The 26,756-nt window shown below is 44.0% G+C and overlaps 1 protein-coding gene across 1 annotated transcript in view; it reads left to right on the plus strand.

Moving 5' to 3' along the window:
* The first annotated feature begins 6,322 nt into the window (after window positions 1-6,322).
* LOC131850643 (tuberin) overlaps window positions 6,323-26,756 on the plus strand; it is a 43,440-nt gene continuing 23,006 nt past the window's right edge. Inside the window, exons 1-20 of the mRNA XM_059200944.1 lie at window positions 6,323-6,565; window positions 6,669-6,805; window positions 8,590-8,859; window positions 9,950-10,086; window positions 10,975-11,149; window positions 13,031-13,222; window positions 13,774-13,915; window positions 14,993-15,138; window positions 15,604-15,763; window positions 15,862-15,980; window positions 17,734-17,964; window positions 18,212-18,605; window positions 19,490-19,645; window positions 19,730-19,885; window positions 20,147-20,343; window positions 20,514-20,630; window positions 20,925-21,247; window positions 21,954-22,143; window positions 22,808-22,899; window positions 26,625-26,732. Of these exons, the coding sequence (XP_059056927.1) occupies window positions 6,493-6,565; window positions 6,669-6,805; window positions 8,590-8,859; window positions 9,950-10,086; window positions 10,975-11,149; window positions 13,031-13,222; window positions 13,774-13,915; window positions 14,993-15,138; window positions 15,604-15,763; window positions 15,862-15,980; window positions 17,734-17,964; window positions 18,212-18,605; window positions 19,490-19,645; window positions 19,730-19,885; window positions 20,147-20,343; window positions 20,514-20,630; window positions 20,925-21,247; window positions 21,954-22,143; window positions 22,808-22,899; window positions 26,625-26,732 (3,515 nt within the window). The 5' untranslated portion in view covers window positions 6,323-6,492. The remainder of the gene's footprint in view (window positions 6,566-6,668; window positions 6,806-8,589; window positions 8,860-9,949; window positions 10,087-10,974; window positions 11,150-13,030; window positions 13,223-13,773; window positions 13,916-14,992; window positions 15,139-15,603; window positions 15,764-15,861; window positions 15,981-17,733; window positions 17,965-18,211; window positions 18,606-19,489; window positions 19,646-19,729; window positions 19,886-20,146; window positions 20,344-20,513; window positions 20,631-20,924; window positions 21,248-21,953; window positions 22,144-22,807; window positions 22,900-26,624; window positions 26,733-26,756) is intronic.

Here is a 26,756-nt window from a genome sequence, read left to right on the forward strand (position 1 = left end):
GGTTTAAAAGTTTGTGCGCGTCGCGCAGCGCCGACACAACTTGCGGTCTTAATTTTTTTTGTCCGGGGAAAAATTCAATTTCACTAAGTATATCGCTTAAGTACTTTTTGTATTATGGGCTTACAATTTCCTCTTATTCTTTACGAGCGTACATAAAAGTTTAAAAGCGTTTCTAGCTGTATTCGGTGCTCGTCTGCCAAATAAATAATATTACTATTTGGTATGGTTATCAGTTACCTACATATATACATCCATTTAATAATGTCTAGTAAGACAAATTCTATATTGTGTACTGAGCACTGCCGTGTCTAAACTGTGTCGCCCCACCTTACATTTTCCTATTGTTATTTAGTATATAAGATCAATATTTTTATGTACATATTGTCAGTCTGTTATCATCTATACATATAAATAAAATTGGAGTGTGTGTTTGTAATATTGAAATAACCGTTTTTTACTACATGCATATGAATATAAATATGGTACATACACCAAAATTATCATTTTTTACTAATTTTGTCTGTCTGTCTGTGTGTTCCGGATAATTTTTGAAATGGCTGGACTAATTTTGACGGGACTTTTATTAGCAGGTAGCTGATATAATAAGGAGTAACTTAGACTACTTTTATTTTAGAAAAATAAAGTTAAATTGCAGTGCAGCTAGTACATATAAATAAAATTGGAGTGTCTGTTTGTAATATTGAAATAACCGTTTTTTACTACATGCATATGAATATAAATACGGTACATACACCAAAATTATCATTTTTTACAAATTTTGTCTGTCTGTCCGTCTGTTTGTTCCGGATAATTTTTGAAATGGCTGGACTAATTTTGACGGGACTTTTATTAGCAGGTAGCTGATATAATGAGGAGTAACTTAGGCTACTTTTATTTTAGAAAATTAAAGTTAAATTGCAGTGCAGCTAGTATCAAATAAAATAAAAATATCTCTATTCATGTAGGTCTATTACACTATCAAATCTATCGCTAAATACCGAAATCGTAATGTAATATTTAGGACTGTAAAATCTACATTTAATTAGGTTAATAAGAAACCATTATTTATACCATAATAGTGGCAAACCAGCATACGGCCAATCTGATGGTAAACAGTTACCGTAGCCTATAGAACCCTGTAACATCAGGGATGTCACTAACACATTGCCGACGCTTTTTTTTTTTAATTTAAAAAAAAATTGCAGGCTATGATACAGGATCAAATAACATACACGTACATACCAACATCAAGCTGGTTCAGTACAATTTTTTTTAAATACAATTCTCTTTTAAGAGCCTCTCGGACACTGTTGGAAACTATTTTATATACCTTTTTTAGTGTCTATATTTTTATAAATATTATATTGTTTCTATATGACATAAGTCAATTATATACAAAAATATACTTCAACTACATCGGTGCCGTTTTACTTTTTGCTCGTCATTCCATTAATATGTGATGCATCTCTTCTATAGTATTGCATGTATAAAAAAGACACGTTTAAGACTCTTTAAGAAACGTTAATTTGAAAGAAGGGTTTCTTTATATTACTGTACCTTGTGTGTGTGCCTTTAACGCAATAAAAGTTTTATCTATATATCGTCTTGAAAAAACTCCGTACCCCATTAGCTGTAAAAAAAATCTCGGCAGGTAATTCATTCCACAATCTAAGTGTACGCGGGGGGATGCTCTTGTGAAATTGCTACTGCGATACATAATCCAGACCTAAATGATCTTCATTTCTTGACAATGTAACTAGAGGATTTGATCCCGGGAGCCCAGGATCCCGGTCGAAATTTCGATCCCGAAAATCTCGGGATTTTCTGTAACAAATCCCGGGATTTTCGGGATTAACAAAAATTGTTACGAATTAATAAATTTAGTATTTTTGCATGAAACGAAACGAACTTAATGTCTGTTTAATATTTATCGGCCATCTTGGATAATCAGCTGATTGAATTAGTTTGTGACGGCGTTGTGTGTGAATGTGTACGAAAGTCCGTATTCACGGCGATGTGAGAAATAAATTTCGTAGCAAATATTTTGTTGACTATAAGCGCAACGTGTTTTTGTGAGAATCTAAATATATATAACTCAAAGGTGACTGACATAGTGATCTATCAACGCACAGCCCAAACCACTGGACGGATCGGGCTGAAATTTGGCATGTAGGTAGATGTTATGACTTAGGTATCCTCTAAGAAAGGATTTTGATTAATTCTACCCCTAAGGGGATAAAAGTTTGTATGAAACTTTGTCAATCAAAGCGAGCGAAGCCGCGGGCAAAAGCTTTTTTTTTATATAACACAGGGGACAAACGAGCATGCGGCTCACCAGATGGTGAAGTTGAAGGAGTTGAATGTTGAAGGTTTCAATATCGTATCGGTTCGGAAATCACCTTCCAGCAATGGTATTCCATTGCTGGAAGGTGATTCCACAATGTGGTTGTGCGAGGCAAAAAGTTTCTAGAAAACCGTACTGTGGAAGACCGCCATTCATCCAGATGATCAGGATGGTATTTCAGTTTCTGGCGGGTGGTACGGTGGTGAAACTCAGCAGCTGGTATAAAGCATTAGAGTAGTCCGATAAAATTCATGCTAAGTTTTTCAAGTGTGAAATACGAACAGATGTTTGAGAGATCGTGACACGTCGCCGTGCCCGGCGGTCGGCCGTCGGCTGCGGGTTCATGTCCCCCCGCAGGTAATATACGGGCATTTAATCTAGCCTCGGTGACGAGGGTCGACAATTTGCCCTCACCTGCGTGACACGACAGACGGTTTACAGCTCACAATCAACCTTCGCCCTAAATACCTGTTTGACATGGATTTATAGCAGGCCTTGTAGTTATTGTCACCGCAACGTCAAACGTGTGCGATCACTCTACCATGATTTATTATACCACTACCTGTATGTATACCCGCGACGACGTCCGCGTGGAATTTTGCAACATTACTTTATTTTTCTAAGATAAAAGTAGCCTAAGTTACTCCTTATTACATCCCGTCAAAATCGGTCCAGCCATTTCAAAGATTAGCGGGAACAAACGATGACGTAACATCCACAATTTCTAACAGCTATTATGATCTCTTCCTGTCTATAAATAGTTCTGAATGCCTTACCCACTTTGAGATTTTGTTGTTGTGGTAGCAATAAATGTATGAGAAATAATGAAAATTTCGACGCTTTGTTGTTGTGACTTATCAAAGGCTTCCATCAGATTTATCTCTTTTTATCTAATTGCATTTTTATTGGCATATAAATATATGTATATCTAAGAGCTTTGTGGACAACACACTACACACATTTCAATGACATCTTGCTACTATAGACGTAATCTCGTTTGTCCCCTGTGTAAAAAAAAATGCTGTTGGCCGCAGCTGGCCTTTACAGCTTCACCGAGCGGTAGGGGGCGAGTGCAGATGGCACTCCAAACCAAAGGAAGGACTTAGGCTGAAGGCCAACTCCCGCCTGACGGATACGACTTTAGTCTGCGGGCACCGATAGGGGTTCGAACCTCGGCTCAGGCCGTCGTAATTTCGATCCCCGTTTGGGATGGACGGGGGATCGATCGGAAGGGTCTTTGCATAACGTGTTGTATAATTACAAATGTCTAAAATATGATGTTTTAAGAACATATAAGAGCCTATGGAATTGCACATCAATGTGTTTGCACAACGAAATTATATACTTTGTTGCACTTTTAAATACAAGTTTTGAATATCTGTTACACATTTTGTTTGGAAACGAGGAATTATCTCTAAAAGAGATCTCGTCCTTCAACTTTGCAATAAAAACTTACTATAAAATTGAAGAATTCGTTAACGACAATAATATTTTTATAGAAAAACTTAAAATCCATAGCACTGACGATATTTGACGACCGAAAAAAACAGGTGAGTTGGTGAGACAACATATGTTTTTCCTATTTATTATATTGCAATCAGTCACGTGGACTATAAGCACTTGTGGTGTTCCGTACCGTTCCGTTGTGTTTACATAGACATTTAAGTACAGTAGAATATGGATTAATGAATGTACATGAGAATAATTATCTCTTTCTATAAAATACTAGCGACTCGCCCCGGCTTCACACGGATGTACATGTATTATACATATAAACCTTCCTCTTGAATCACTCTATCTATTAAAAAGACCTTTTCAAAACCCGTCACGTAGTTTTAAAGATTTAAGCATTTGACGACCTCGGTGGTCTAGCGGTCTACCACACCGCTTTACGTCCGATGGTCGCAGGTTCGATTCCTCGCACGGCACAAACATTTGTATTCATGAGTATGATTGTTTGTATCGGTCTGGGTGTTTTCTATGTATAATATGTATGTATTTATGAAAAAAAAATCTATGTACTTGTATCAGTTATCTAGTACCCGTAACACAAGCTTTAGCGAGCTTACCTTGGGACTAGATGGCACTGTGTGAATTTTCCTGAGATTATTATTATTATTAATTTATTAATTATGATAATGTGTACATATACACCGCTTATGGTGATAGTTTTCTTTTTAAAAATCCTAAATATGTAATTTATTTTTATACGTCACTTATTATGTAAGAAAGAATTTACTTTATAAGAATCGTGTACCTTATTTGTATTTTATATTGACTTATAAAAGTGCCTTTAAACTGCTAATTACAAGAATGAATATTTGAATATGAATTCTCCGGTAATAGATACACCTATAAAAAATATGAACCTATAAGACGCAGGTAGGCCCACCCTCGGGTTGCCAACCATATTTTAGTAATTATACTTTTACATACAAATAAAGTATACAAAAATACTTTATTTTCAACCTTCACTGTGATGCGTAAAACAAAATACTCATTATGGGTACTATTTATAATTACTGAACGAAATGTTAGATGTCAATTGTGAGTTGTGACATTTGTCACAGCTCACAGATATCACTCACTAACGACGAAATTGTACAAAAATGATCCGCTGGTTTTGTTTATAATTGAAGATTAAAAACGAATTGTTTATTTTATTAAATTTAAATATTAATTGTAAAACAAGCAATAAAAACATAACATTTAAAAAAAAATCTAATACTTTATTTTTTCTACCCGGTTTGGAGTTTATATGTTTTTTGTCAAAAAAAGTTGGCAACCCTAACTTACCCACAGAATGGACAGGTCTATTCATGAAACTCACCCCCTCACATATCCCGCGCTTTGTCATACACATAAAATCTAGACCAATAAATGAACATAAACTTAAATAAGCCTTTGTTGATTTAATTTGTATAATTCGATTATATCGTGCGACTGCGGCGCTTGCTTACTACGGTGTACCTATTGTCTTACGCTCATGTGTAAGACCAATCCAATATGCATTAACTGTTTGTTTAGTGTCTGGCAAAAATTATGTTTACCTATTTTTTTCGACATTCATGTAATAATATAATAAAAATTATTTGTAATAGGTCAATCATAGAATTGTAAATATTTGCTAAAAGACTGTCTACCATACTGTCCGAAATACGAAATTGTCACAAATTTTTATATACTACTAACGCCATCTATGATTCATTGATAGAATTATTTTATGTAAGAACCTCGATACAATGTTTTTCAAGCCTCCCAAGATAGGTTTTCGTATATAAGATATAATTTACATATACCTGCAGATAGCAATAAGTTATATTTACCTATATTATCTACGTATATGTATATAAAAATAACATAATAAACATATCTATGGATATATTTAACATCATTTCTAAATAAAAATCTTATTTTAGCTCTCAAATAATTACTATTAATAAGTAAATAAGTTTTTTATGATAATTCTCAATTAATTTATTTTAAAATTCAAATAATTTATTTTATCATAAGAAAATATAATGATCAATCATATAATTATTCAAGTAGTTAATAATCTGCCATTGTAAATACAAATTAAAATTAATTTTATAAATATGAAGTAAAATTTATTTTATTGAATGAAATGTAAATTACCTATGATTATTATTTGTTATTTTAATAAAGAACTAACACTATACAATTTTGTTACAGATTAAAAAGAAGAAAATTTTAAAGTATTCTTACACAACACGACGTGTTATGTCACGAGATATGAAATCGGTATATAGCTCAAAAAAGGAATAGACACAATTTAAACAGAAGGAAGAGATTCATATTGAAAACGTAAAATTGATTAATTTATAACTCGAATAAATTGCATTGCAGTCGCAGTGAAAACCGGACTATTTACAAATCAAAACACTATACTCGAATACTGAACTGTTCCCTTTGTTTTCATTTCCGAACGTACCGTTATGTGCCGACCGATCTGTCAGCTGTAAAAGACAATTGTCAAATGGTGAATAGTATAGCAGGAGCGGTATTGAGTATATTTTTTAACAAATATGTCTTTTTACTTGCCATTTCTCAACCATAGGTAATCACCATACCTAGTAATAACCCTTAGCGCATTCATAATCGGCATTCATCATCAATAAAACGGTAAAATGGGATCTAGAGACAAGGACACAAAATCGCTCCAAGACAAGTTAAAAGTATTCTTCAAAAAGGGCGCATCAGGTACGTTTTCTGGGCTGATACAGGTAGTACAGTTTACTGCCGTGGAGAATGGAGCTTCTTAAGTGTAACGTGAGGTTTATGTGGTGGTTTTTACTATATGCAGCTGCACTACCGGCGCGGAACGAGTTGATAGTGTCGCCGGAGTTGGAGCGAGAACTGAGCGCCGAATCGCCACCACACCGACGGTTACGTGCCCTCAAGGATCTCGGCGACAAAGTACACAACATCAGAATACAAGAAGTAAGACATAAATATATCTAACCACTAATTATTGCCATACCCTCAATAGTATTTCTGATGTAACATCCACAATTTCTAACAGCTATTATGATCTCTTCCTGTTTATAAATAGTTCTGAATGCCTTACCCACTTTGAGATTTTTTTGTTGTGGTAGCAATAAATGTATGAGAAATAATGAAAATTTCGACGCTTTGTTGTTGTGACTTATCAAAGGCCTCCATCAGTTTTATCTCTTTTTATCTAATTGCATTTTTATTGGCATATAAATATATATATATCTAAGAACTTTGTGGACAATTTGAATTTATATTTCATGCTATTACTGATTTAGCTTGAAGAATATGATTTATTATCAATTTAATCACTAATTAATACTACAACAAAAAGACTTTTTTAAAACTTTACTACATTATAAAATGTTATACATCTATAGTAGCAAGATGTCATTGTAATGTGTGTAGTATACAATCATATTTAAATTTATATTATGGTAGGGCTATTTATTGTATTGCTATGTTTTCCCATATTTAAAACTAGCTGTTCCCACGACTTTGTCCGTCTGTAATTTAACTTCATTTTTCTAAAATAAAAGTAACCTAAGTTACTCCTTATTACATCAGACAACCTGCCAAAAAAGTCCCTTCAAAGTCAATCATTCAGAGATTAGCCGGAACAAACAGACAGACATACAAAAATTGTAAAAAATGTTATTTTGGTGTTATACCCTATTTATATTCATATGCATACAGTAAAAAACAGTTATTTCAATATTACTAACAGACACTCCAATTTTATTTATATGTATAGACTACCAGTAGATCTTACATATAACTCCAAATTATAACAAAACAGATGAATATAAGAATGCTTTGTTATTTATTTATTAGAATGTAAAGAAATGTACAAAATGCTATTCCAACTTTTATATTACATTGTTTCTATTGTTTATGATAACAATTGTTTTATAACCGTGAAGGAAACAATATATACAATTATTAAAAAATAGAAATAAAAATGTGAGCAGGTTGGCATTGTTGTATTCTGTTTCTTTAAGTAACAATATGTTTTTTTATTTACTAGTGTAATATGGAACAAAAGAATGTTTTTCTATGGAAATTTGTAATTTTTTCTCAGGACAATTCACACAGTGCAGCTAGACCCAAGTTAAGCTAGCTAAAGCTTGTGTTATGGGTACTAGATAACTGATACAAGTATATGATTTTTGTTTTGGTACATACATATAACACATAGTGAATTGTACTGATATTAATAAATAAATATATTATTAAAATATGATTTAACAGATGTTTTGAATTTATTTAAGGGTAATTCTATTATATTTATATTTATTAAATGACACATGCATAAAAAAACATGATTATATGCAATAATAGGAATGTCACAACTAATATTTTGATCAGATTTATGTTGAACTCAATAAGCATTTTGTAATCATTATATATTATAAAACATAGTAGCTGTCCCTGTCTGTCCGTCCCTATGTATACTTATATCTTTAAAACTATGCAACGGATTTTGAAGTGGATCTCTTGAATCACTCTATATATTAAAAAAAAACCTCTTCAAAATCCATTGCGTTTAAAGATTTAAGCATATGTATATACGTAGGGACAGATAGCGACAGTGATTTTGTTTTATACTATGTAGTGAATACTAGTAATAGAGTTATGTGTTATATATTAAAAAATACAGTCAAGTAGAGAACTTCAATTATAGAGCTTTATTTCTAAAGATTTAAATCAATGCATTCCGACTTCCTCAGGGCGCAGTAAGGAAATTATGGATATGCACAAGAGATCTGTTGGACGACACAAACACGGAGGCGCGCCATGCGGAGCTCACATTCCTCCGCATCCTGGTGGAAGGGCAGGCGGACGGGCCCGCAGACGAGCTCACCATCATGCGGACCATCTTCTTCACCTACCTTCAAAAGTCACACGCCAACCACCCGCCAGAGGACTCCCAACTCCGATTTAGACTGCTCCATGCTTTAACCAATACGGGAAAGAATATTACGTGTTTTGAAGAACAGGTAATTGTTTGTCTTTTAGTAAATATAATAATAATAATCTTAGGACAATCCACACAGCGCCATCTAGACCCAAGTTAAGCTAGCTAAAGCTTGTGTTATGCATACTACACAACTATAATAATACATAGTTATATATTTTTTCGTTAAAGGAAAAGGGGATTGTTAGTAATGTGGACTGATGATCTCATTGCTAGCAATGTACCATGTCAGGTTGACCTCCACGCGATTTCCCCTGGAAACCATCGTGATAAATTCTTGGTGAATTTGTCACGATGGGCTTACTGACCTCACCTCATGCTCATCTTATCATCCTCCACTGGTCCCCGCCAGCATAAACCGTTAGCGCAGGCAGGTCCACCGTTCCATTATAATAAAAAAAAACATACATATACATATTATACCGATATTCAGTCCACCCTCAAACATCGTGTACCCAATAGTTAGAAAGCAATCAGGACTTATCATTTATACATCACTCACATTATCATTTATCATTTATCATTTATCATTTATCACACCCACCCCGGCATCGCACGGGTGTACATGTATTATACATATAAACCTTCCTCTTGAATCACTCTATCTATTTAAAAAACCGCTTCAAAATCTGTCGTCTTGTGATGAGTTAGTTTTCAAAATGAAGTTTCAAAAATTGTAGAAATTCGCTACTCAAAAGTGTTTAAATTTAAGTTTTTTTTTTAATAAATATTGTAATAAGATTTATTGTAAACTAGCTACTCGCCTCAGCTGTCAGCCGCATGGGTGTACATGTATTGTATATATAAACTTCTAGAGTCACTCTATCTATATAAAAAAACCGCATCAAAATCCGTTGCGTAGTTTTAAAGATTTAAGCATACATAGGCACGGACAGATAGCGACAGCGACTTTGTTTATAATATGTAGTGTATTTGATGAAGAATCTAAAATAATATTGACATATATTATAAATTGCGAAGCGCCTAAAATATCTTCTTAGCAATAATTATACATATTGCATATTGTTGCTAATAGAATATTTCTGGCGTAAACAGATAGCATCCAGATTGTGTGGGTCACATAGTCATACATCAACTATTTAATGATGCAGATTGGATCGTTTCTGCTGGAGTGGCTGCCGCAGTTGCAGACCTCTCCTCTCCTGGTGGAGTTCCTGCAGCTGGTCATCAACGTCGTCAAGTTCAACGCGGCATACCTCGATGAGGACATCGTACACGGGATTGTCAAGTAAACACATATATTGCTAGCTGTCCCAGCAAATGTTTTGCCATATAGATTTGAGTACTAATATCGCTATTAAAAAATAAGCAATTAGTACTCAAATCTACATATATGGCAAAACGTTTTGAATCTATATACCAGTATAGATTCAGACCCGTAGAAGGACTTATGGAGCGGCTGAAGGCCAACTTCCGCTTAACTTGACGGATACGGGACGGGGGAGCGATTAGGTGCACGGTGGTTCTACAGAAATCAACTAGTTTCATATTTCTGAATTATATAAATCAGGGAAGCCATAAGAAAAGGAAAATATTGTCCACAAACAAACCTATTTTTTTTACTAGATATTGTTGTCATCTATAAATAAGATTTGATTCGCCTCTCCGTCAGATTTAGAACAGATTCTGGCAGGTTATTATAAAGTAACTCTTAGTGATCGTGAAAATGTTCAGAGCGAAACTCTCTCGGCATATTAGTATCAAAGCGTAGCGTGCCTTGGCCCCTATATAAAAATTTGTTTGTGTTAATGATTTCTCACAAAAGAAAAAAGAATTGTATAAAATTAAAATAAATATTTATTCATCATAAATATCTATTTGTCACTTTTTCCAAAATTTTACAAACAATCGAAATTAAGTATACACTCTCCTTGCACATTTTTCCGCAAACCGATTTATTACATCATTTATAACTGATGCGGAAAAAAAAAATAGTGAAATAAAAAATAAATTGGGAAGTATATTTTTGCTTACGTCGGGGCCCGGGGGCCCCGTATAATTGATACGGCAGATACGACGGCCGCTACGCCCCTGATTAGTATGTACGTACCGTAGAAGAGTAGTAGAGTGTCCCTAGCGTTGCGTGTGTGTGTGTGAGTGCGTGTTGTGGCCGCAGCCAGGCGTGCCATGCGTGCTCGTTCAGCGCGGAGGCGGCCTCAGTGCAGAGCGCGCTGTCGCTGCTGGAGGCGGTGGTGTGCTACTCGCTGCTGCCGAGGGACGCGCTGCCGACCTTCGTGGCGGCGCTCTGCCGCACCGTCATCCTCGAGCACCACAGCCAGCACAGCTGGAAGGTAACTTTACCTCTCTCTACACTGCATACATGATGACGATTACTTTTAAGCTGTCGTGTTTAATATACATTATTTAAATTATTAACCGGGTCTTAACACGAATAATTTTATGGCAAACTAGCTGTTTTTTTTCTGTACACACGACTTCGACGGGTGGAAAATATAACTTTATTTTTCTAAAATAAAAGTAGCCTAAGATACTCCTTATTATATTAGCTACATGCCAAAAAAAGTACGTCCGACCGATTTTGAAGCGGGTTTTTTTTATAGATAGAAATAGAAATAATCTTTATTCAAATAAACTTAATATATGCACTTTTGACTAGTCAAGTTTTTTTATTCTACCACTCATTCGGAATGCAGACTTATCACAAGAAGAATGAGCAAGATACTTATATTTAATTAACAACAAGGATTAGGCATGCGACAATCAACATAGAAGCCGCTACGCACTTAATCTCTGTTCAATCAGATAACATTGTCAGCGCTATGAATTTTAAGTTAGATATTTCCTACAAAAAACATTATTATCATTTATAAATTCTTCAATTTTATAATAAGCTTTTTTACAAAGAAAATATTTTATAATACATTTGATTTTTTTTTTCTGGCAAATTGAGTACAGACTCTGGGAATTTGTTGTGTGCAATTTCCATAAAACGAATAGAATGATTCAATAGGAAGGTTTATATATATAATGCACGTGTGAAGCCGGGGCGAGTAGCTAGTACAGAAAGAGTTACCCAAGGAGATTTGCGTGTGTTGATGTGTGTGTGTGTGCAGCTGATGCGCATCGTGCTGGGCGCGGACATCGGCGCGGCGGGGCGTGTGTTGATGTGTGTGTGTGTGTGTGTGTGTGCAGCTGATGCGCATCGTGCTGGGCGCGGACATCGGCGCGGCGGGGCGTGTGTTGATGTGTGTGTGTGTGTGTGTGTGTGTGTGCAGCTGATGCGCATCGTGCTGGGCGCGGACATCGGCGCGGCGGGGCGTGTGTTGATGTGTGTGTGTGTGTGTGTGTGCAGCTGATGCGCATCGTGCTGGGCGCGGACATCGGCGCGGCGGGGCGTGTGTTGATGTGTGTGTGTGTGTGTGTGTGCAGCTGATGCGCATCGTGCTGGGCGCGGACATCGGCGCGGCGGGGCGTGTGTTGTGTGTGTGTGTGTGTGTGTGTGCAGCTGATGCGCATCGTGCTGGGCGCGGACATCGGCGCGGCGGGGCGTGTGTTGATGTGTGTGTGTGTGTGTGTGTGCAGCTGATGCGCATCGTGCTGGGCGCGGACATCGGCGCGGCGGGGCGTGTGTTGATGTGTGTGTGTGTGTGTGTGTGCAGCTGATGCGCATCGAGCTGGGCGCGGACATCGGCGCGGCGGGGCGTGTGTTGATGTGTGTGTGTGTGTGTGTGCAGCTGATGCGCATCGTGCTGGGCGCGGACATCGGCGCGGCGGGGCGTGTGTTGATGTGTGTGTGTGTGTGTGTGCAGCTGATGCGCATCGTGCTGGGCGCGGACATCGGCGCGGCGGGGCGTGTGTTGATGTGTGTGTGTGTGTGTGTGTGTGTGTGCAGCTGATGCGCATCGTGCTGGGCGCGGACATCGGCGCGGCGGGGCGTGTGTTGATGTGTGTGTGTGTGTGTGTGTGTGTGCAGCTGATGCGCATCGTGCTGGGCGCGGACATCGGCGCGGCGGGGCGTGTGTTGTGTGTGTGTGTGTGTGTGTGCAGCTGATGCGCATCGTGCTGGGCGCGGACATCGGCGCGGCGGGGCGTGTGTTGATGTGTGTGTGTGTGTGTGTGTGTGCAGCTGATGCGCATCGTGCTGGGCGCGGACATCGGCGCGGCGGGGCGTGTGTTGATGTGTGTGTGTGTGTGTGTGTGTGTGTGTGCAGCTGATGCGCATCGTGCTGGGCGCGGACATCGGCGCGGCGGCGCTGGCGCGGCTGGCGGCGCTGCTGGGCGCGTCGCGGGAGGCTGGCCTGCTGCAGGGCGCGGTGTTCTACATCAACACGGCGCTGTGGGGCGCCAGCCGCGTCCACGCGCTCCAAGACTTCTGCCTCGCCGTGCTGCCCGCCTTCCTCAAGGTCTGCAAACACTCACCCACATTTATTCCATTGATGATAACAAAGTGTTGCTCCCGCCCTCGCTGACGGTTTACGCTGGCGGGGCACAAGTGGATGTCATGAAGATCAGATCAGTTCGTAAAGGAATCGTATCGTGAATTATAGGAACTAACAATAATACGATTTTTTCACATTAAAATGAACGAAATAAAAATATTGATATATAAAATATCTAAAAGTTAATACAGATCTATTTTCTAATAATATTAAGTCAGCGAGACACCAACTAAGTGAGCCCTTCTTTAAATAACAATTAATTATTATTGAAGATCATATATATGTATATATTTGTGTAAATTCACTACTTGTTACTGTACTCTTGTTAATTAATTTCATATTCTCTGTTAACTTTATAATGTGTTGTTGCATTTATATGTAAGGATGTAAATTTTTTAGAATTAGTCTGTTGTTATTTGTGAAAGCCTGTCAGTGGCTTAGTGTGACGTTTATGTTGATTTTATTAAGTATTGATTTTCCTTTAATAAGTAAATAAAATATATAAACTGTTATAGGCATTGAGCAGTAATCACCAGGTAGTTACATACGAGGTGGTGGTGGGACTCCAAAGTCTGGTCACGAGGATGCCGACAGACCTATCGGAACCGGCCTGGGATGTTATACTGAAGATCATACGCACCATCATAGACCAGGACCGTAAGTATAACGTCAACTAAAACATATATTAGAGAAATGATAATATGTCCTATAATAATCCTGGACCAGTATATGATGAATAGAATAGAAAATCATTTATTCAAATAAACTTAATTTAGACACTTTTGAATAGTCAAATATTTCTCTTAAATCTACCGCTCATTCGGAAAGCTGTCTCCTCACAAGAAGAATAATCAAGAAACTTGTGTGTTGCTCTTTTAAACAATCCTTGTAAGTTCACATTTTACAAGTCGAAACGTGTGAATACAAACTACCAACCAGCACTAATTTATTATTTAGGCTCAAATATAAAAACACAATAGGACTAAATCAGTCAGTGATAAGAGCAGACCAGTCCCTACAAGCAGCACTCGTTCACGAGTATGACGGATGAGCCAGCCATCACTGCACTCGACCATATTTTAGAGATCCCAATTATCAATGATGACAAGGAATCGAGGAATCTGGTTTAAGAATCCATTTTCTTCGTCTCATTCATTCATAATTTAAGAGCTACGCTCTTGTCGGTGGAGCTCTTGCCACTTTCCGCGATCTTCCATCATGCTCTTTAATTCCTGATATGACACGACTCCCATCTTCTCCTTAATTTGTTTGATGTAGCTGTGCCTTGGTCTTCCCCTCCCGCTCTTTACTTCTATTTTTCCCTCATTAATAATTTCCATGAAATCATCGTGCCGTATCAATTGTCCCAACATTTTTCCTTCTTCGTCTAGTCTAGTCTAAAAACAAATTATACTTAGGTGTGGTCAAATACTAAGTTAATTTAGTCTATTCTTAGGTTTCGCGTCGGATTATCCTTGCTTTTTTGCGCAGTGGTCGTTCCGTGATTTCGTATTTGCGTACGGACGCGTTGAATTTCTTAGACTCTATTCAGAGATAGTCCAAACTGTTATTTTTAATTCATTATTGCTCTGCTTTGTTTACGTATTGTGTTTACTTTGTAAAGTATAGTCCAATTTTGTCCAAAGGGCAAGACTTCTTTCGATATGTCGTCTATATATGTGAATATTTAATACGTTTTTTTACTCAAACTAATGATATATGGTGTGTACACAGGAGCGTTCGACCCGCCAAACGAGCTGATCCACACGCGGCTGCACGAGCTGATCACGTCGCTGGAGCAGCTGCAGGACGCCGGCCAGTACCACGGGGACCCGGACGCGCTCCTCGACCTCGTCGACTACTGCGGACTCGAGCGGCCGGTACAATATCAAATACATAGTGTCTCCGTACAAGTTTAGGGAATGGATGAAAGACGTGTGCATATGGTAGAAATGCGAATGTTGATATGTATGTTTGGGGTAAACAGGAATGACAGAATAATTGGGATATAGGAGGAAGTTTGAAAATTGCATCAGTTATAGATAAATCGCGTAGTGACATATTGACTCGGTATGAGCATGTTCTGCGGAGGTGCGAGGACCGTGTCTTAAAAGAGACGACGATCTAAGATAGGCAGATGGACCGTTTCGGATTCGGCGCCGGGAGCGAAACCGAAGCTTTGACGGATCGCTTCTGTCTCGACGCAATATCGTCTACGACGTCACCGTAACGCTCCTTCGTGATCATCATAATACGGGACGTATTATATACGAGATCTATTATCGAAATTTCACTTCAAGAATGTAAACCTACGGTTTCAATAATTTGGATCGGTGCGCACGCAGGAGGCGTCCGTGATGCGCGTGATCTCCGCGGGGGGCCGCGCGCGCGCCGAGCGGTACGTGCGGCGCGACCAGCGCGCGGCCGTGCGCCTCCACGCGCTCGCCGCCCTCCTGCGGGCCCGGCCCCCCGACGAGCCCGCCCCCGCCGCGCTCGCCGCCTGCGCCCTCGACGCGCTCCCCGCCCTGCGCGCCGCCGCCGCCCGCGCGCTGCCCGCCCTCGCGCGCTCGCTGGCGCCCGACCCCTGCACCGACGTGGTGGACCTGCCCGCGCCGCCCCGGCGCGCCCCGCCCTGCGCGCCGCCGCCGCCCGCGCGCTGCCCGCCCTCGCGCGCTCGCTGGCGCCCGACCCCTGCACCGACGTGGTGGACCTGCTCGAGAAGGTACCTCCCGCCCCGCCCCGCCCCGCCCCGCCCCGCCCTGCGCGCCGCCGCCGCCCGCGCGCTGCCCGCCCTCGCGCGCTCGCTGGCGCCCGACCCCTGCACCGACGTGGTGGACCTGCTCGAGAAGGTACCTCCCGCCCCGCCCCGCCCCGCCCCGCCCCGCCCTGCGCGCCGCCGCCGCCCGCGCGCATTTGTCGCGCGCTGTTTGGCGATGCACCGACGTGGTGGACCTGCTCGAGAAGGTCTCCCGCCCCGCCCCGCCCCGCCCCGAATTTGCGCGCCGCCGCCGCCCGCGCGCTGCCCGAAATCGCGCGCTCGCTGGCGATTACCCCTGCACCGACGTGGTGGACCGCTCGAGAAGTACCTCCCGCCCCGCCCCGCCCCGCCCCGCCCCGCCCCGCCCTGCGCGCCGCCGCCGCCCGCGCGCTGCCCGCCCTCGCGCGCTCGCTGGCGCCCGACCCCTGCACCGACGTGGTGGACCTGCTCGAGAAGGTACCTCCCGCCCCGCCCCGCCCCGCCCCGCCCCGCCCTGCGCGCCGCCGCCGCCCGCGCGCTGCCCGCCCTCGCGCGCTCGCTGGCGCCCGACCCCTGCACCGACGTGGTGGACCTGCTCGAGAAGGTACCTCCCGCCCCGCCCCGCCCCGCCCCGCCCCGCCCTGCGCGCCGCCGCCGCCCGCGCGCTGCCCGCCCTCGCGCGCTCGCTGGCGCCCGACCCCTGCACCGACGTGGTGGACCTGCTCGAGAAGGTACCTCCCGCCCCGCCCCGCCCCGCCCCGCCCCGCCCTGCGCGCCGCCGCCGCCCGCGCGCTGCCCGCCCTCGCGCGCTCGCTGGCGCCCGACCCCTGCACCGACGTGGTGGACCTGCTCGAGAAGGTACCTCCCGCCCCGCCCCGCCCCGCCCCGCCCCGCCCTGCGCGCCGCCGCCGCCCGCGCGCTGCCCGCCCTCGCGCGCTCGCTGGCGCCCGACCCCTGCACCGACGTGGTGGACCTGCTCGAGAAGGTACCTCCCGCCCCGCCCCGCCCCGCCCCGCCCCGCCCCGCCCTGCGCGCCGCCGCCGCCCGCGCGCTGCCCGCCCTCGCGCGCTCGCTGGCGCCCGACCCCTGCACCGACGTGGTGGACCTGCTCGAGAAGGTACCTCCCGCCCCGCCCCGCCCCGCCCCGCCCCGCCCTGCGCGCCGCCGCCGCCCGCGCGCTGCCCGCCCTCGCGCGCTCGCTGGCGCCCGACCCCTGCACCGACGTGGTGGACCTGCTCGAGAAGGTACCTCCCGCCCCGCCCCGCCCCGCCCCGCCCCGCCCCGCCCTGCGCGCCGCCGCCCCGCCCTGCGCGCCGCCGCCGCCCGCGCGCTGCCCGCCCTCGCGCGCTCGCTGGCGCCCGACCCCTGCACCGCGTGGTGGACCTGCTCGAGAAGGTACCTCCCGCCCCGCCCCGCCCCGCCCCGCCCCGCCCCGCCCCGCCCTGCGCGCCGCCGCCGCCCGCGCGCTGCCCGCCCTCGCGCGCTCGCTGGCGCCCAACCCCTGCACCGACGTGGTGGACCTGCTCGAGAAGGTACCTCCCGCCCCGCCCCGCCTCAAACCTCCAAACCGAAAACATTTGTTCGTGTTTGGCATCAAGGTCTTCTATGGAATTTGCCCCCGTAAGAAATACCAGAGGGATTATGTAAATGGGTCGCTAGTTTTTTGTCTGGCCTCAAACCCCCGGTATCTCATAGGTTGCGATATCCTTTTACCGTAATATGTCGTTTGCGCCCTCAGATCCTGAACCGTCCGTTCGAGATGTTCGTGGCGGACGTGCCGCTGCCGGCGGAGGCGGACGTGAGCGACCTGCGGCTGGCGGCGGCCGGGCTGCTGGAGCTGCTGCACGACAAGCTGCTGGCCGCGCCGGGCGCGCTGGCGGCGCGCTGCTGCCTCGTGCTGCTGGACCACCTCGACCACCACTACCGCCGCCCCGCCGTCTTCATGCACCACCCCGACATACGGCTCAAGGTACGCACCGATACTTGAAACTTAACAAGACGATTGTATGATGAATGTTATACGAAATGTAATTTTAATGATTACGTGAAATGTGATATAATATTTATTTTCATCGTCAAAGTCTTCGTGTAATCTCAGTGTTTATATTTCATACGTTCTAACTTTTAAGAAAAGTTATCAGACCTGACCGTCAACGAACAAGATTCATCAAATTTTCAGCGATAACTTTAACGAATTCCACCGCATCGTAATGCAGATCTTCGACATGGTGTTCGGTCTGCGCGCGAACGCGTCCAACTGCGTGGGGTTCTGCTACGACGCGAGCGGAGCCCCCGTGTACGGCGCGGCGGCGCTGCGGCTGCGGCCCCGCTGCTCGCCGCACCTGGCCGTGGCCGAGCCCGCGGGCCGCGCGCGGGACGCCCCCGCCGCCCCCGCCGCCGCCCCCGCCGCCCCCGCGCCCGCCCCCGCGCTGCTGCCCGCCGGCCGCGCCGCGCGCGCGCTGTCCGCCGCGCTCACCCGCGAGCACGACTGGCACGTGCTGTCCGCCGTGCTGCGCGCGCTGCCGCCGCTGCTGGCCGCGCGCGGCCTGGCGCTGGGCCGCCGCGCGCAGGACGTCGACCTGCTCGCCTCCACGCTCTGCTCCATGGTACGTGCGCCCCGCCCCCGACCCGCCCCCTCCGCCGCTGGCGCTGGGCCGCCGCGCGCAGGACGTCGACCTGCTCGCCTCCACGCTCTGCTCCATGGTACGTGCGCCCCGCCCCCGACCCGCCCCCTCCGCCGCTGGCGCTGGGCCGCCGCGCGCAGGACGTCGACCTGCTCGCCTCCACGCTCTGCTCCATGGTACGTGCGCCCCGCCCCCGACCCGCCCCCTCCGCCGCTGGCGCTGGGCCGCCGCGCGCAGGACGTCGACCTGCTCGCCTCCACGCTCTGCTCCATGGTACGTGCGCCCCGCCCCCGACCCGCCCCCTCCGCCGCTGGCGCTGGGCCGCCGCGCGCAGGACGTCGACCTGCTCGCCTCCACGCTCTGCTCCATGGTACGTGCGCCCCGCCCCCGACCCGCCCCCTCCGCCGCTGGCGCTGGGCCGCCGCGCGCAGGACGTCGACCTGCTCGCCTCCACGCTCTGCTCCATGGTACGTGCGCCCCGCCCCCGACCCGCCCCCTCCGCCGCTGGCGCTGGGCCGCCGCGCGCAGGACGTCGACCTGCTCGCCTCCACGCTCTGCTCCATGGTACGTGCGCCCCGCCCCCGACCCGCCCCCTCCGCCGCTGGCGCTGGGCCGCCGCGCGCAGGACGTCGACCTGCTCGCCTCCACGCTCTGCTCCATGGTACGTGCGCCCCGCCCCCGACCCGCCCCCTCCGCTGCTGGCGCAGAGGCACCGCGCTCTGGACGACCTCGTCCGCCGACCTCGTCACGCGCAAGAAGTGGACTCGCCTCCACACTACTCCACGGTACATGCCCCCCTCCCGTGAACTTGCCCCTCTACTCCCGTACTTCCGTACTCACGTTCCGTACTAACCCTTGCGCAGGTAACAGACCGCAACCTGCACTTTACGGAAGCGCGGCGTCCGCCGCTGACGGAGCTGCACGGCGCTGTGCTGCCGGCGCTGGCCGCGCTAGCTCCGTACCACGCGTTCCTGGAGCCGCACACCCAGCAGCGCATCGTGCGCTGCCTGCTCAAGTACGGCATGGGTCAGTATCTTTACTTGCCTACTTACTTTCTATATATCACATTTATTCCTAAATATAAACTGATATTCGATATCTGTCTATTAGTTCTCCGAACGCCGCAACCCTATATCAATGCGCTGACGATCTTCACGCTCGAGATGCGCGAGACGATGGTCAAGATGCTGCCCGAGGTGCTGCTCGACCTATCCAAGATATCAGACACCAAAGCCATCGCTAGTCCAATGCTGGAGTTCCTGTCAAGTTAGTGTACAGTTTTAATGAAATTATACGTAGCCAGCCTTTGAAACATTAACTGATATACACCTACATCGAATTATATTTTTTTATGATATAATCTCTAGAAACATATTCATAAGACTTTGAGGAATATACACGACGACGGATCCTTGACATAATTCACTGCGACTCTACAGACTTGCACTGATTTTATACCATGACTACCATTAATTTCACTTCCTAACTTCAACGGTACAAATCGTAATTGGTTGGTTTTATGTGCAGCGCTGACACGGCTGCCGATGGTGTTCGCGTCGTTTGTAGAAGACCAGTACATGTCAGTGTTCGCGATACTGCTGCCTTACACGAACCCTTCACGGTACAACCACTACGTGGTCTCGCTCGCGCACCACGTCATCGCCGCCTGGTTCCTCAAATGCCGCCTCTCATACCGGAGGAACTTCGTGCGATTCATCATACACGTCAGTATAATCTTACGCAATTACACTGTATAGTACCTTTTTTGTTAGTTTCTTTTTATTGTTATCGGCTTAAGAACTTTCATTTTTGGCTTCCATTTTTTATAACCTTTAATGTAACTTCAAAATTTTCCTGTTCAGAAATTAAATAGGATTTGCACCTGAATGTACAGGGTCTTCACAACTACATAATAATGCCGTTCGAGGAGCAGCTGCAGTACAGCAGAGCCAACTTCCAGCCGCCCACCGCCAACGAGGACTCCTCCAATAGGCAGCGGAGTTCTAGTCTCGTATGTGTTAATTGTACATCTTACTATATTTAAATAGAATCTTTTGATTCACCACTCATTTTACACATTTTTGCCTGTTTTATAGTGCTAAGTCAGGATTACTTTACTTTGTACTAATACAAGCCAAGTGTTTTTAAGCATATTTTTAAAGACAATTTAATAGTCGATTAATTTTTAATTAAATTAATTATATTTTTTCTTTGCGATCGGCTCATCAAAACCCTTAGCAGATTTATTGTAAGAATCTGTTTGCGGGAGACATTATTAATGAACATATTGTTTGCGTTGTGTCAGGGGTCGCGCGTGTCGCGGGGCGGGCGGGCGGCGGGCGGCGCGGGGGGCGTGGGGGGCGGCGGGGGTGCGGCGGCGGGGGGCGCGGGGGCGGGCGCGGCCGGCTCGCCGTCGGCCGCGTTCCACGTGGAGCTGACGGAGGCGTGCGTGGACCTGCTGGCGCGGTACACCTCCTCGCCCTGCAGCGTCAAGCCGCAGCGCTCCGACATCGCTGACTTCCTGTTCACGGGCGGACAGTCCGCCACGTGGCTGGTGGGGCACAAGCTGGTCACCATCACCACCGCCGGCTGCCACCAGAACGCCGCCAAGCAGGGACCCTGTGACAGGTGCGCCACACACTCTACTTTGAAGAAATGTGTACTCTTATATGAGTGTTGCATTATATTACAGACATATCTTTGTATTTACCGATCCAAATTTAAAATTTCTGTAGATACAGACAGACAACTGACCGAGTAAGTAAGAACCGACTGAATAAGTCAGTATTTACAAATGCTGTTTTTTTTTATAATATTAATAAAAGATACTTATTTAAAATTTGTATATGTCAGTTACCTACCATAAGGTCACAACCACAGCATCCCCATTCACATCTTCTTTCGCGCCCGGGAATATGTACGAGCTAGCATCGTACATTATTTCGCAACATTAACATTTTATTTTACATTTCACATTTCATTAAAATCAGTTCGCATTCGGTCATCAAGGACGACGCGCGTACTCATTACATTCATTAATCAGTTATATTTTAAGTTTCAATATACAGTTTTAATCAAGTTTCTATCAGTATCATTTATCAGGTCTACCTATCAGAATCTTTATAGTTTCGGTACAACCCGAACAACTACCAAACATATAAAAATTGTCCCGGCAAACGTTGTTTTGCTAACGATATATAAAAATGATAACGAGCGTGCATAATCCACAGCTTGCTTGTAAATTCAACTGTACGCAATATATGCTTGACTACTAAAAACTGCGTACGTTGCGCATATGAAATGCTATGTAATGTATTAAAAAAAAACTGCACAGATGCGTGACGCTGTACCGGCAACACTCAGAGAGCTTGGCGAGCCCGCTGCCGCCACTGACGCCGCTGCCCGCCGCCGCCGCCACGCTCGCCACAGCTGCCACACTCGCCACATCTGCCACGCTCGCCACATCCGCCACGCAAGCCACTCCCGACGCCCACGACAACCTCGCCAGTAACGCCGCGGTACAGGTAATAGCTACTTGGAAACGATACTCCCACAACTTTACGCTAACTTAGCAAACACGGACGCATTTGTTACATTATATGTGTGAAAGAGAAGGAAGCATTATGACGTCTCTAGCGCACACTGCTGGCGTCATGTGCGGCGTACATCTTTGTATGGCGACTAAGGACAGTGGTGTATGAGTCGATATTTCGGAAAACAAACAATACATTACTAATTCTTATATCATCGCATGCCTCTTACTTGTTATTGTGTAATTATTTATATTAAAAAAATCTATTCTAAAGAGCAACACACAAGTTTCTTGTTCATTCATCTTGTCATGAATCTGCGTTCCGATTGAGTGATAGAATAAAAAATATGACTATTGTATAAAAGTGCTTGCATTAAGTTTATTTGAATAAAGATTATTTTTATTTTTATTTCTATTATATTATTTTTTATCTTTATACGCGTGACTGAGTCAGTAAAATTCTCACGTTTTTTGTACCTTTATTGTATATTGTTAACTGTCCAATATGTATTTACTTTGCATATTATTTACGTCCGTACGTACGTCTCTCTCCTTACCATAAAAATATTTATATTATTACCCGTTTTAACCTTATTAATATAAGGTATCTAAAACAAATATTCTTATATTATATTAGTGTTATATTCTTATATTAGGTACAAGTAAACGACGGGTCTGGCGAGTGTACGGCGAACTCAAGCGACAAGTTACAAGTGCAGTCACAGAGCAACCCTCCAGAAGTTAAACGGTAAGGCTATCACTGCATTCTCTCTCTCTCTCTCTATCTCCCTTCTCTCTCTCTCTCTCTCTCTCTCTCTCTCCCTCTCCCCTCTCTCTTTCTCTCTCTCTCTCTCCCTCTCTCTCTCTCTCTCTCTCTCTCTCTCTCTCTCCTCTCTCCCTCTCTCATTAAGTGTTGTTTGGTATTACACATCAAAAAGATATAAGACTAACATTCAAATATAACTGTTTTACGTTTACAAATAATTTAATATTTGCAATTGTAAATTACAACATGGCCATTTATGATCTGTAACCATAGATAATCCCTGGATATTCCACATCGGCATCTAGTCCCAAGCTAAGCAGAGCTTGTCTCATAACAGAAGCTCTGCTTATAAATACTTCATATTTTTTTATTTATTTTTATAAACAAACAGAAAATACAGAGATCGATATAAAGAATCATACTCATGAATAGAAATGTTTGTACCGTGCGAGGAATGGAACCCACGACCATGGGAAGAATGTGCAAGTTTGGGGACTCGGGGCCCTTTTGCCACCTTTAGCCTTGATAGTCTAAAGCTGGCTGGTTGGTTTGCCCCGATCCCCCTTCGTTTAATAAGGTGTTTCCCAAGTAGTGGTACGTACCCCCTGGGGTACGTGAAGTTGCATCAAGGGGTACGTGCGGCTATCAGTAAAACAAACATACATACACACACAAACTTTCACATTTATAATATAATATTAGTGTGATTGCTACAATATAGGGTAGGCAAGGTTTGAGGTCTTTTTTGAAGTGGTACGCAGCAAAAACTATTTGGGAACCACTGGTTTAATGCAATGTTTAAACTGACTTACAGCTGATCTTTTGATTTATTGTAGCTACTAACTGTTCCCACGACTTCGTCCGCGTGGAATTTAACTTTATTTTTCTAAACTAAAAGTAGCCTAAGTTACTCCCTATTACATCAGCTACCTGCCAAAAAAAATCCCGTCAAAATCGGTCCAGCCATTTCAAATATTAGCCTGAACAAACAGACAGACAGACAAAAATTGTTATTTTGGTGTACATACCGTATTTATATTCATATGCATGTAGTAAAAAACGGTTATTTCAATATTACAAACAGACACTCCCAATTTTATTTATATGTATAGATAGGGCATATATTATTAGATATATAAATCATAGTTTAGTTATATTTGTAGTGTATATAACAGGCCGGTCGCCATTTTGCTTCGTACTGACAAAAACTTCTAAATTACTCGCTTGACGACACATCTCATTTAGACTGTCGCAGATCGTAATTCAGAACGATCGAGTAGATCGTATACTGTTCCTTATTTCCTACTATATAAGGTCCAGAATTATGCAGCATTCTTATGATTACACTTATACGGTAGAAACGTGTTTTCTTCTCGATTCATTAATCTATCGCGCCTAGAAGCGACTGCCGCTTATGTACGCAAATTTATTTAGCCATTATACTGCTTCTACTTCGTACTTTCAACACACAGACTGAGTTGATCGCGTAGATTGAAGTTTAAATGTACATATGCAATTTCACTAGCATAATATAAATTCAAATTCAAATTCAAAACATCTTTATTCATGTAGGTATATGATATGTCAAATCTACCGTCAGTTCAGAATGATTTCGAGATGAGAAGAACTGACAAGAAACTCAGCTCGTATTTTTTTTAATTATTATATATTACTAGCTGATTCGACAAGTCCAATTCAAACGGGGATCGATATTACGACGATCTAAGCCGAGGTTCGAACCCCTAGCGGTGCTCTCAGACTAAAGTCGTATCCGTCAGGCGGGAGTTGGCCTTCAGCCGCTCCATAAGTCCTTACTTTGGTTTGGAGTGCCATCTGCACTCGCCCCCTATCTTCCGGTGAAGCTGTAACGGCCAGCTGCGGCCAACAACATTAGAGTAGTTCGAAATTAAAAAAAAACTTTTTCGCTCCAAATTTCGCTACGTAACTGACGTACATTCATCAATCAAGTTGTCAATGTCAAAAAGATTACTTAGGCTCTGGGCTCTGCCATTTCGTTTCAGGTTACTCTGAATGCCTTAGATAAAGAATTATGATTATTGACTTTACTATTTTTAATTAATGATGTTTCACACAATAGTTAACACAAGTAAAATCTTTTATCGGTATTTATCTACTCTAAGCTTCCAAGTTAGTAAATAGAGTAACTTGAAATACTCACGCTCGCTATAAAGTTAAACTTGTAACAGCGTGATTGCAGGTCAATGAGCTCCTTCATGCTCACTAAAATGTCCAGACTTGTGGCGTCGTGGTGGGCCGGGTCATTGGGCTCCCTAAAATATGGTCGAGCGCAGTGATGGCTGGCTCATCCGTCATACTCGTGAACGGGTGCTGCTTGTAGGGACTGGTCTGCTCTAATCACTATGACTGATTTCCTCTTATTAATTGTTTAACCAGTTGGTTATGTATTCAATATTTTTTCTTTTTGAGTATTTAATTGAATTAGTGCTAATTGGTGGTTTGTATTCACACACTTAAACTTAAAAATGTAAAGTAATAATAAAATTATTTAAAAGAGCAACACGCAAGTTTCTTGCTCGTTCTTCTTGTGATGAGACAGCTTTCCGAACGAGCGGTAGATTAAAAAAAATGTAATGACTATTCAAAAGTGCTTCAATGTAAGTTTATTTGAATAAATGATTTTCTATTCTATTCTTATTCTATTCCTTCTAATATGGTTGAGTGCAATGGTGGCAGGTCATACTACGTTCGTTCGTTCGTACGTTCGGGTTACGAACAATGATTAGACTGTTTCCTTTTAACAAATTGCAATAACATACGCTATTGGTCCTTCTAATCTCCCGAATATAAATTTAAAAATGAATCTGTATTTATTTACTGAACTGCTATTTAAGAGCTGAGTTTCTTGTCAGTTCTTCTCATCTCGAAATAATTCCGATTTGACATAAATAAGGGACTGCAATAGACCCGTATAAATAAAGATATTTACATTTCAACTTAAAAATGTAAAGTTACAACGAAATAATTTAAAAGAGCAACACACAAGTTTCTTGCTCGTTCTTCTTGTGATGAGACAGCTTTCCGAATGAGCAGTAGATAAAAAAAGTAGTTAAAAAAATAAGTGATGACTATACAAAGGCGAAAGAAATTCCTATTATATAAAAAATATAATCGGATTCATTTGTATTCATGAGTATGATTGTTTGTCTGGATGTTTTCTATATAGATTATGGATGTATTTACAAAAAATGTAAATAGTACCCATAACACGAACTGTGCTTAATTTGTGACTAGATGGCGCTACGCGAATTATTCAGGATCATTATTATTAATCACTGGCTTTGAACCAGGTGCTCTTTGAATACACTATAGCTCTTTGAATATAATATATTAACATTTGAAATATTTGGTTGTATACACACTTATTACATGCTTATGAAACAATTATACTAATAAAAACAGTCAATTATGAATATAAATGTTTGTATATATGCGGGGATCGAACCCGCAACCATAGCAAAGTGTTTTACCGCGATATCATAAAATGTCAAATTAATTAAGTTGGCAACACTAGCGCTACGTCTTTACCGCTACCCCACCAGGACCGTCAAATTAATGAAGTGTGCGTTAATATTGATACGGCTCAAAAGGATATGCATCCAGAGCCGTAAAACAAATAAAAAATGCATATGGATACGTATACGTTATGTGGTGTGTGGTGCGCGCAGCTACAGCAAGTACTCGCTGCAGCACAGCCGCTCCACGGAGACGTCGTGCTCGTCGCTGTCCATGTCGGACGCGGCGCTGCTGCCGCCGGCCTCCGGACACACCACCAGGTCCTCCCGCTCCCACCACGCCCG

Source organism: Achroia grisella, unplaced genomic scaffold (assembly GCF_030625045.1).
Source record: "Achroia grisella isolate CSIRO2021 unplaced genomic scaffold, CSIRO_AGI_Agris_v1 utg778, whole genome shotgun sequence".
NCBI classification, from domain to species: domain Eukaryota; kingdom Metazoa; phylum Arthropoda; class Insecta; order Lepidoptera; family Pyralidae; genus Achroia; species Achroia grisella.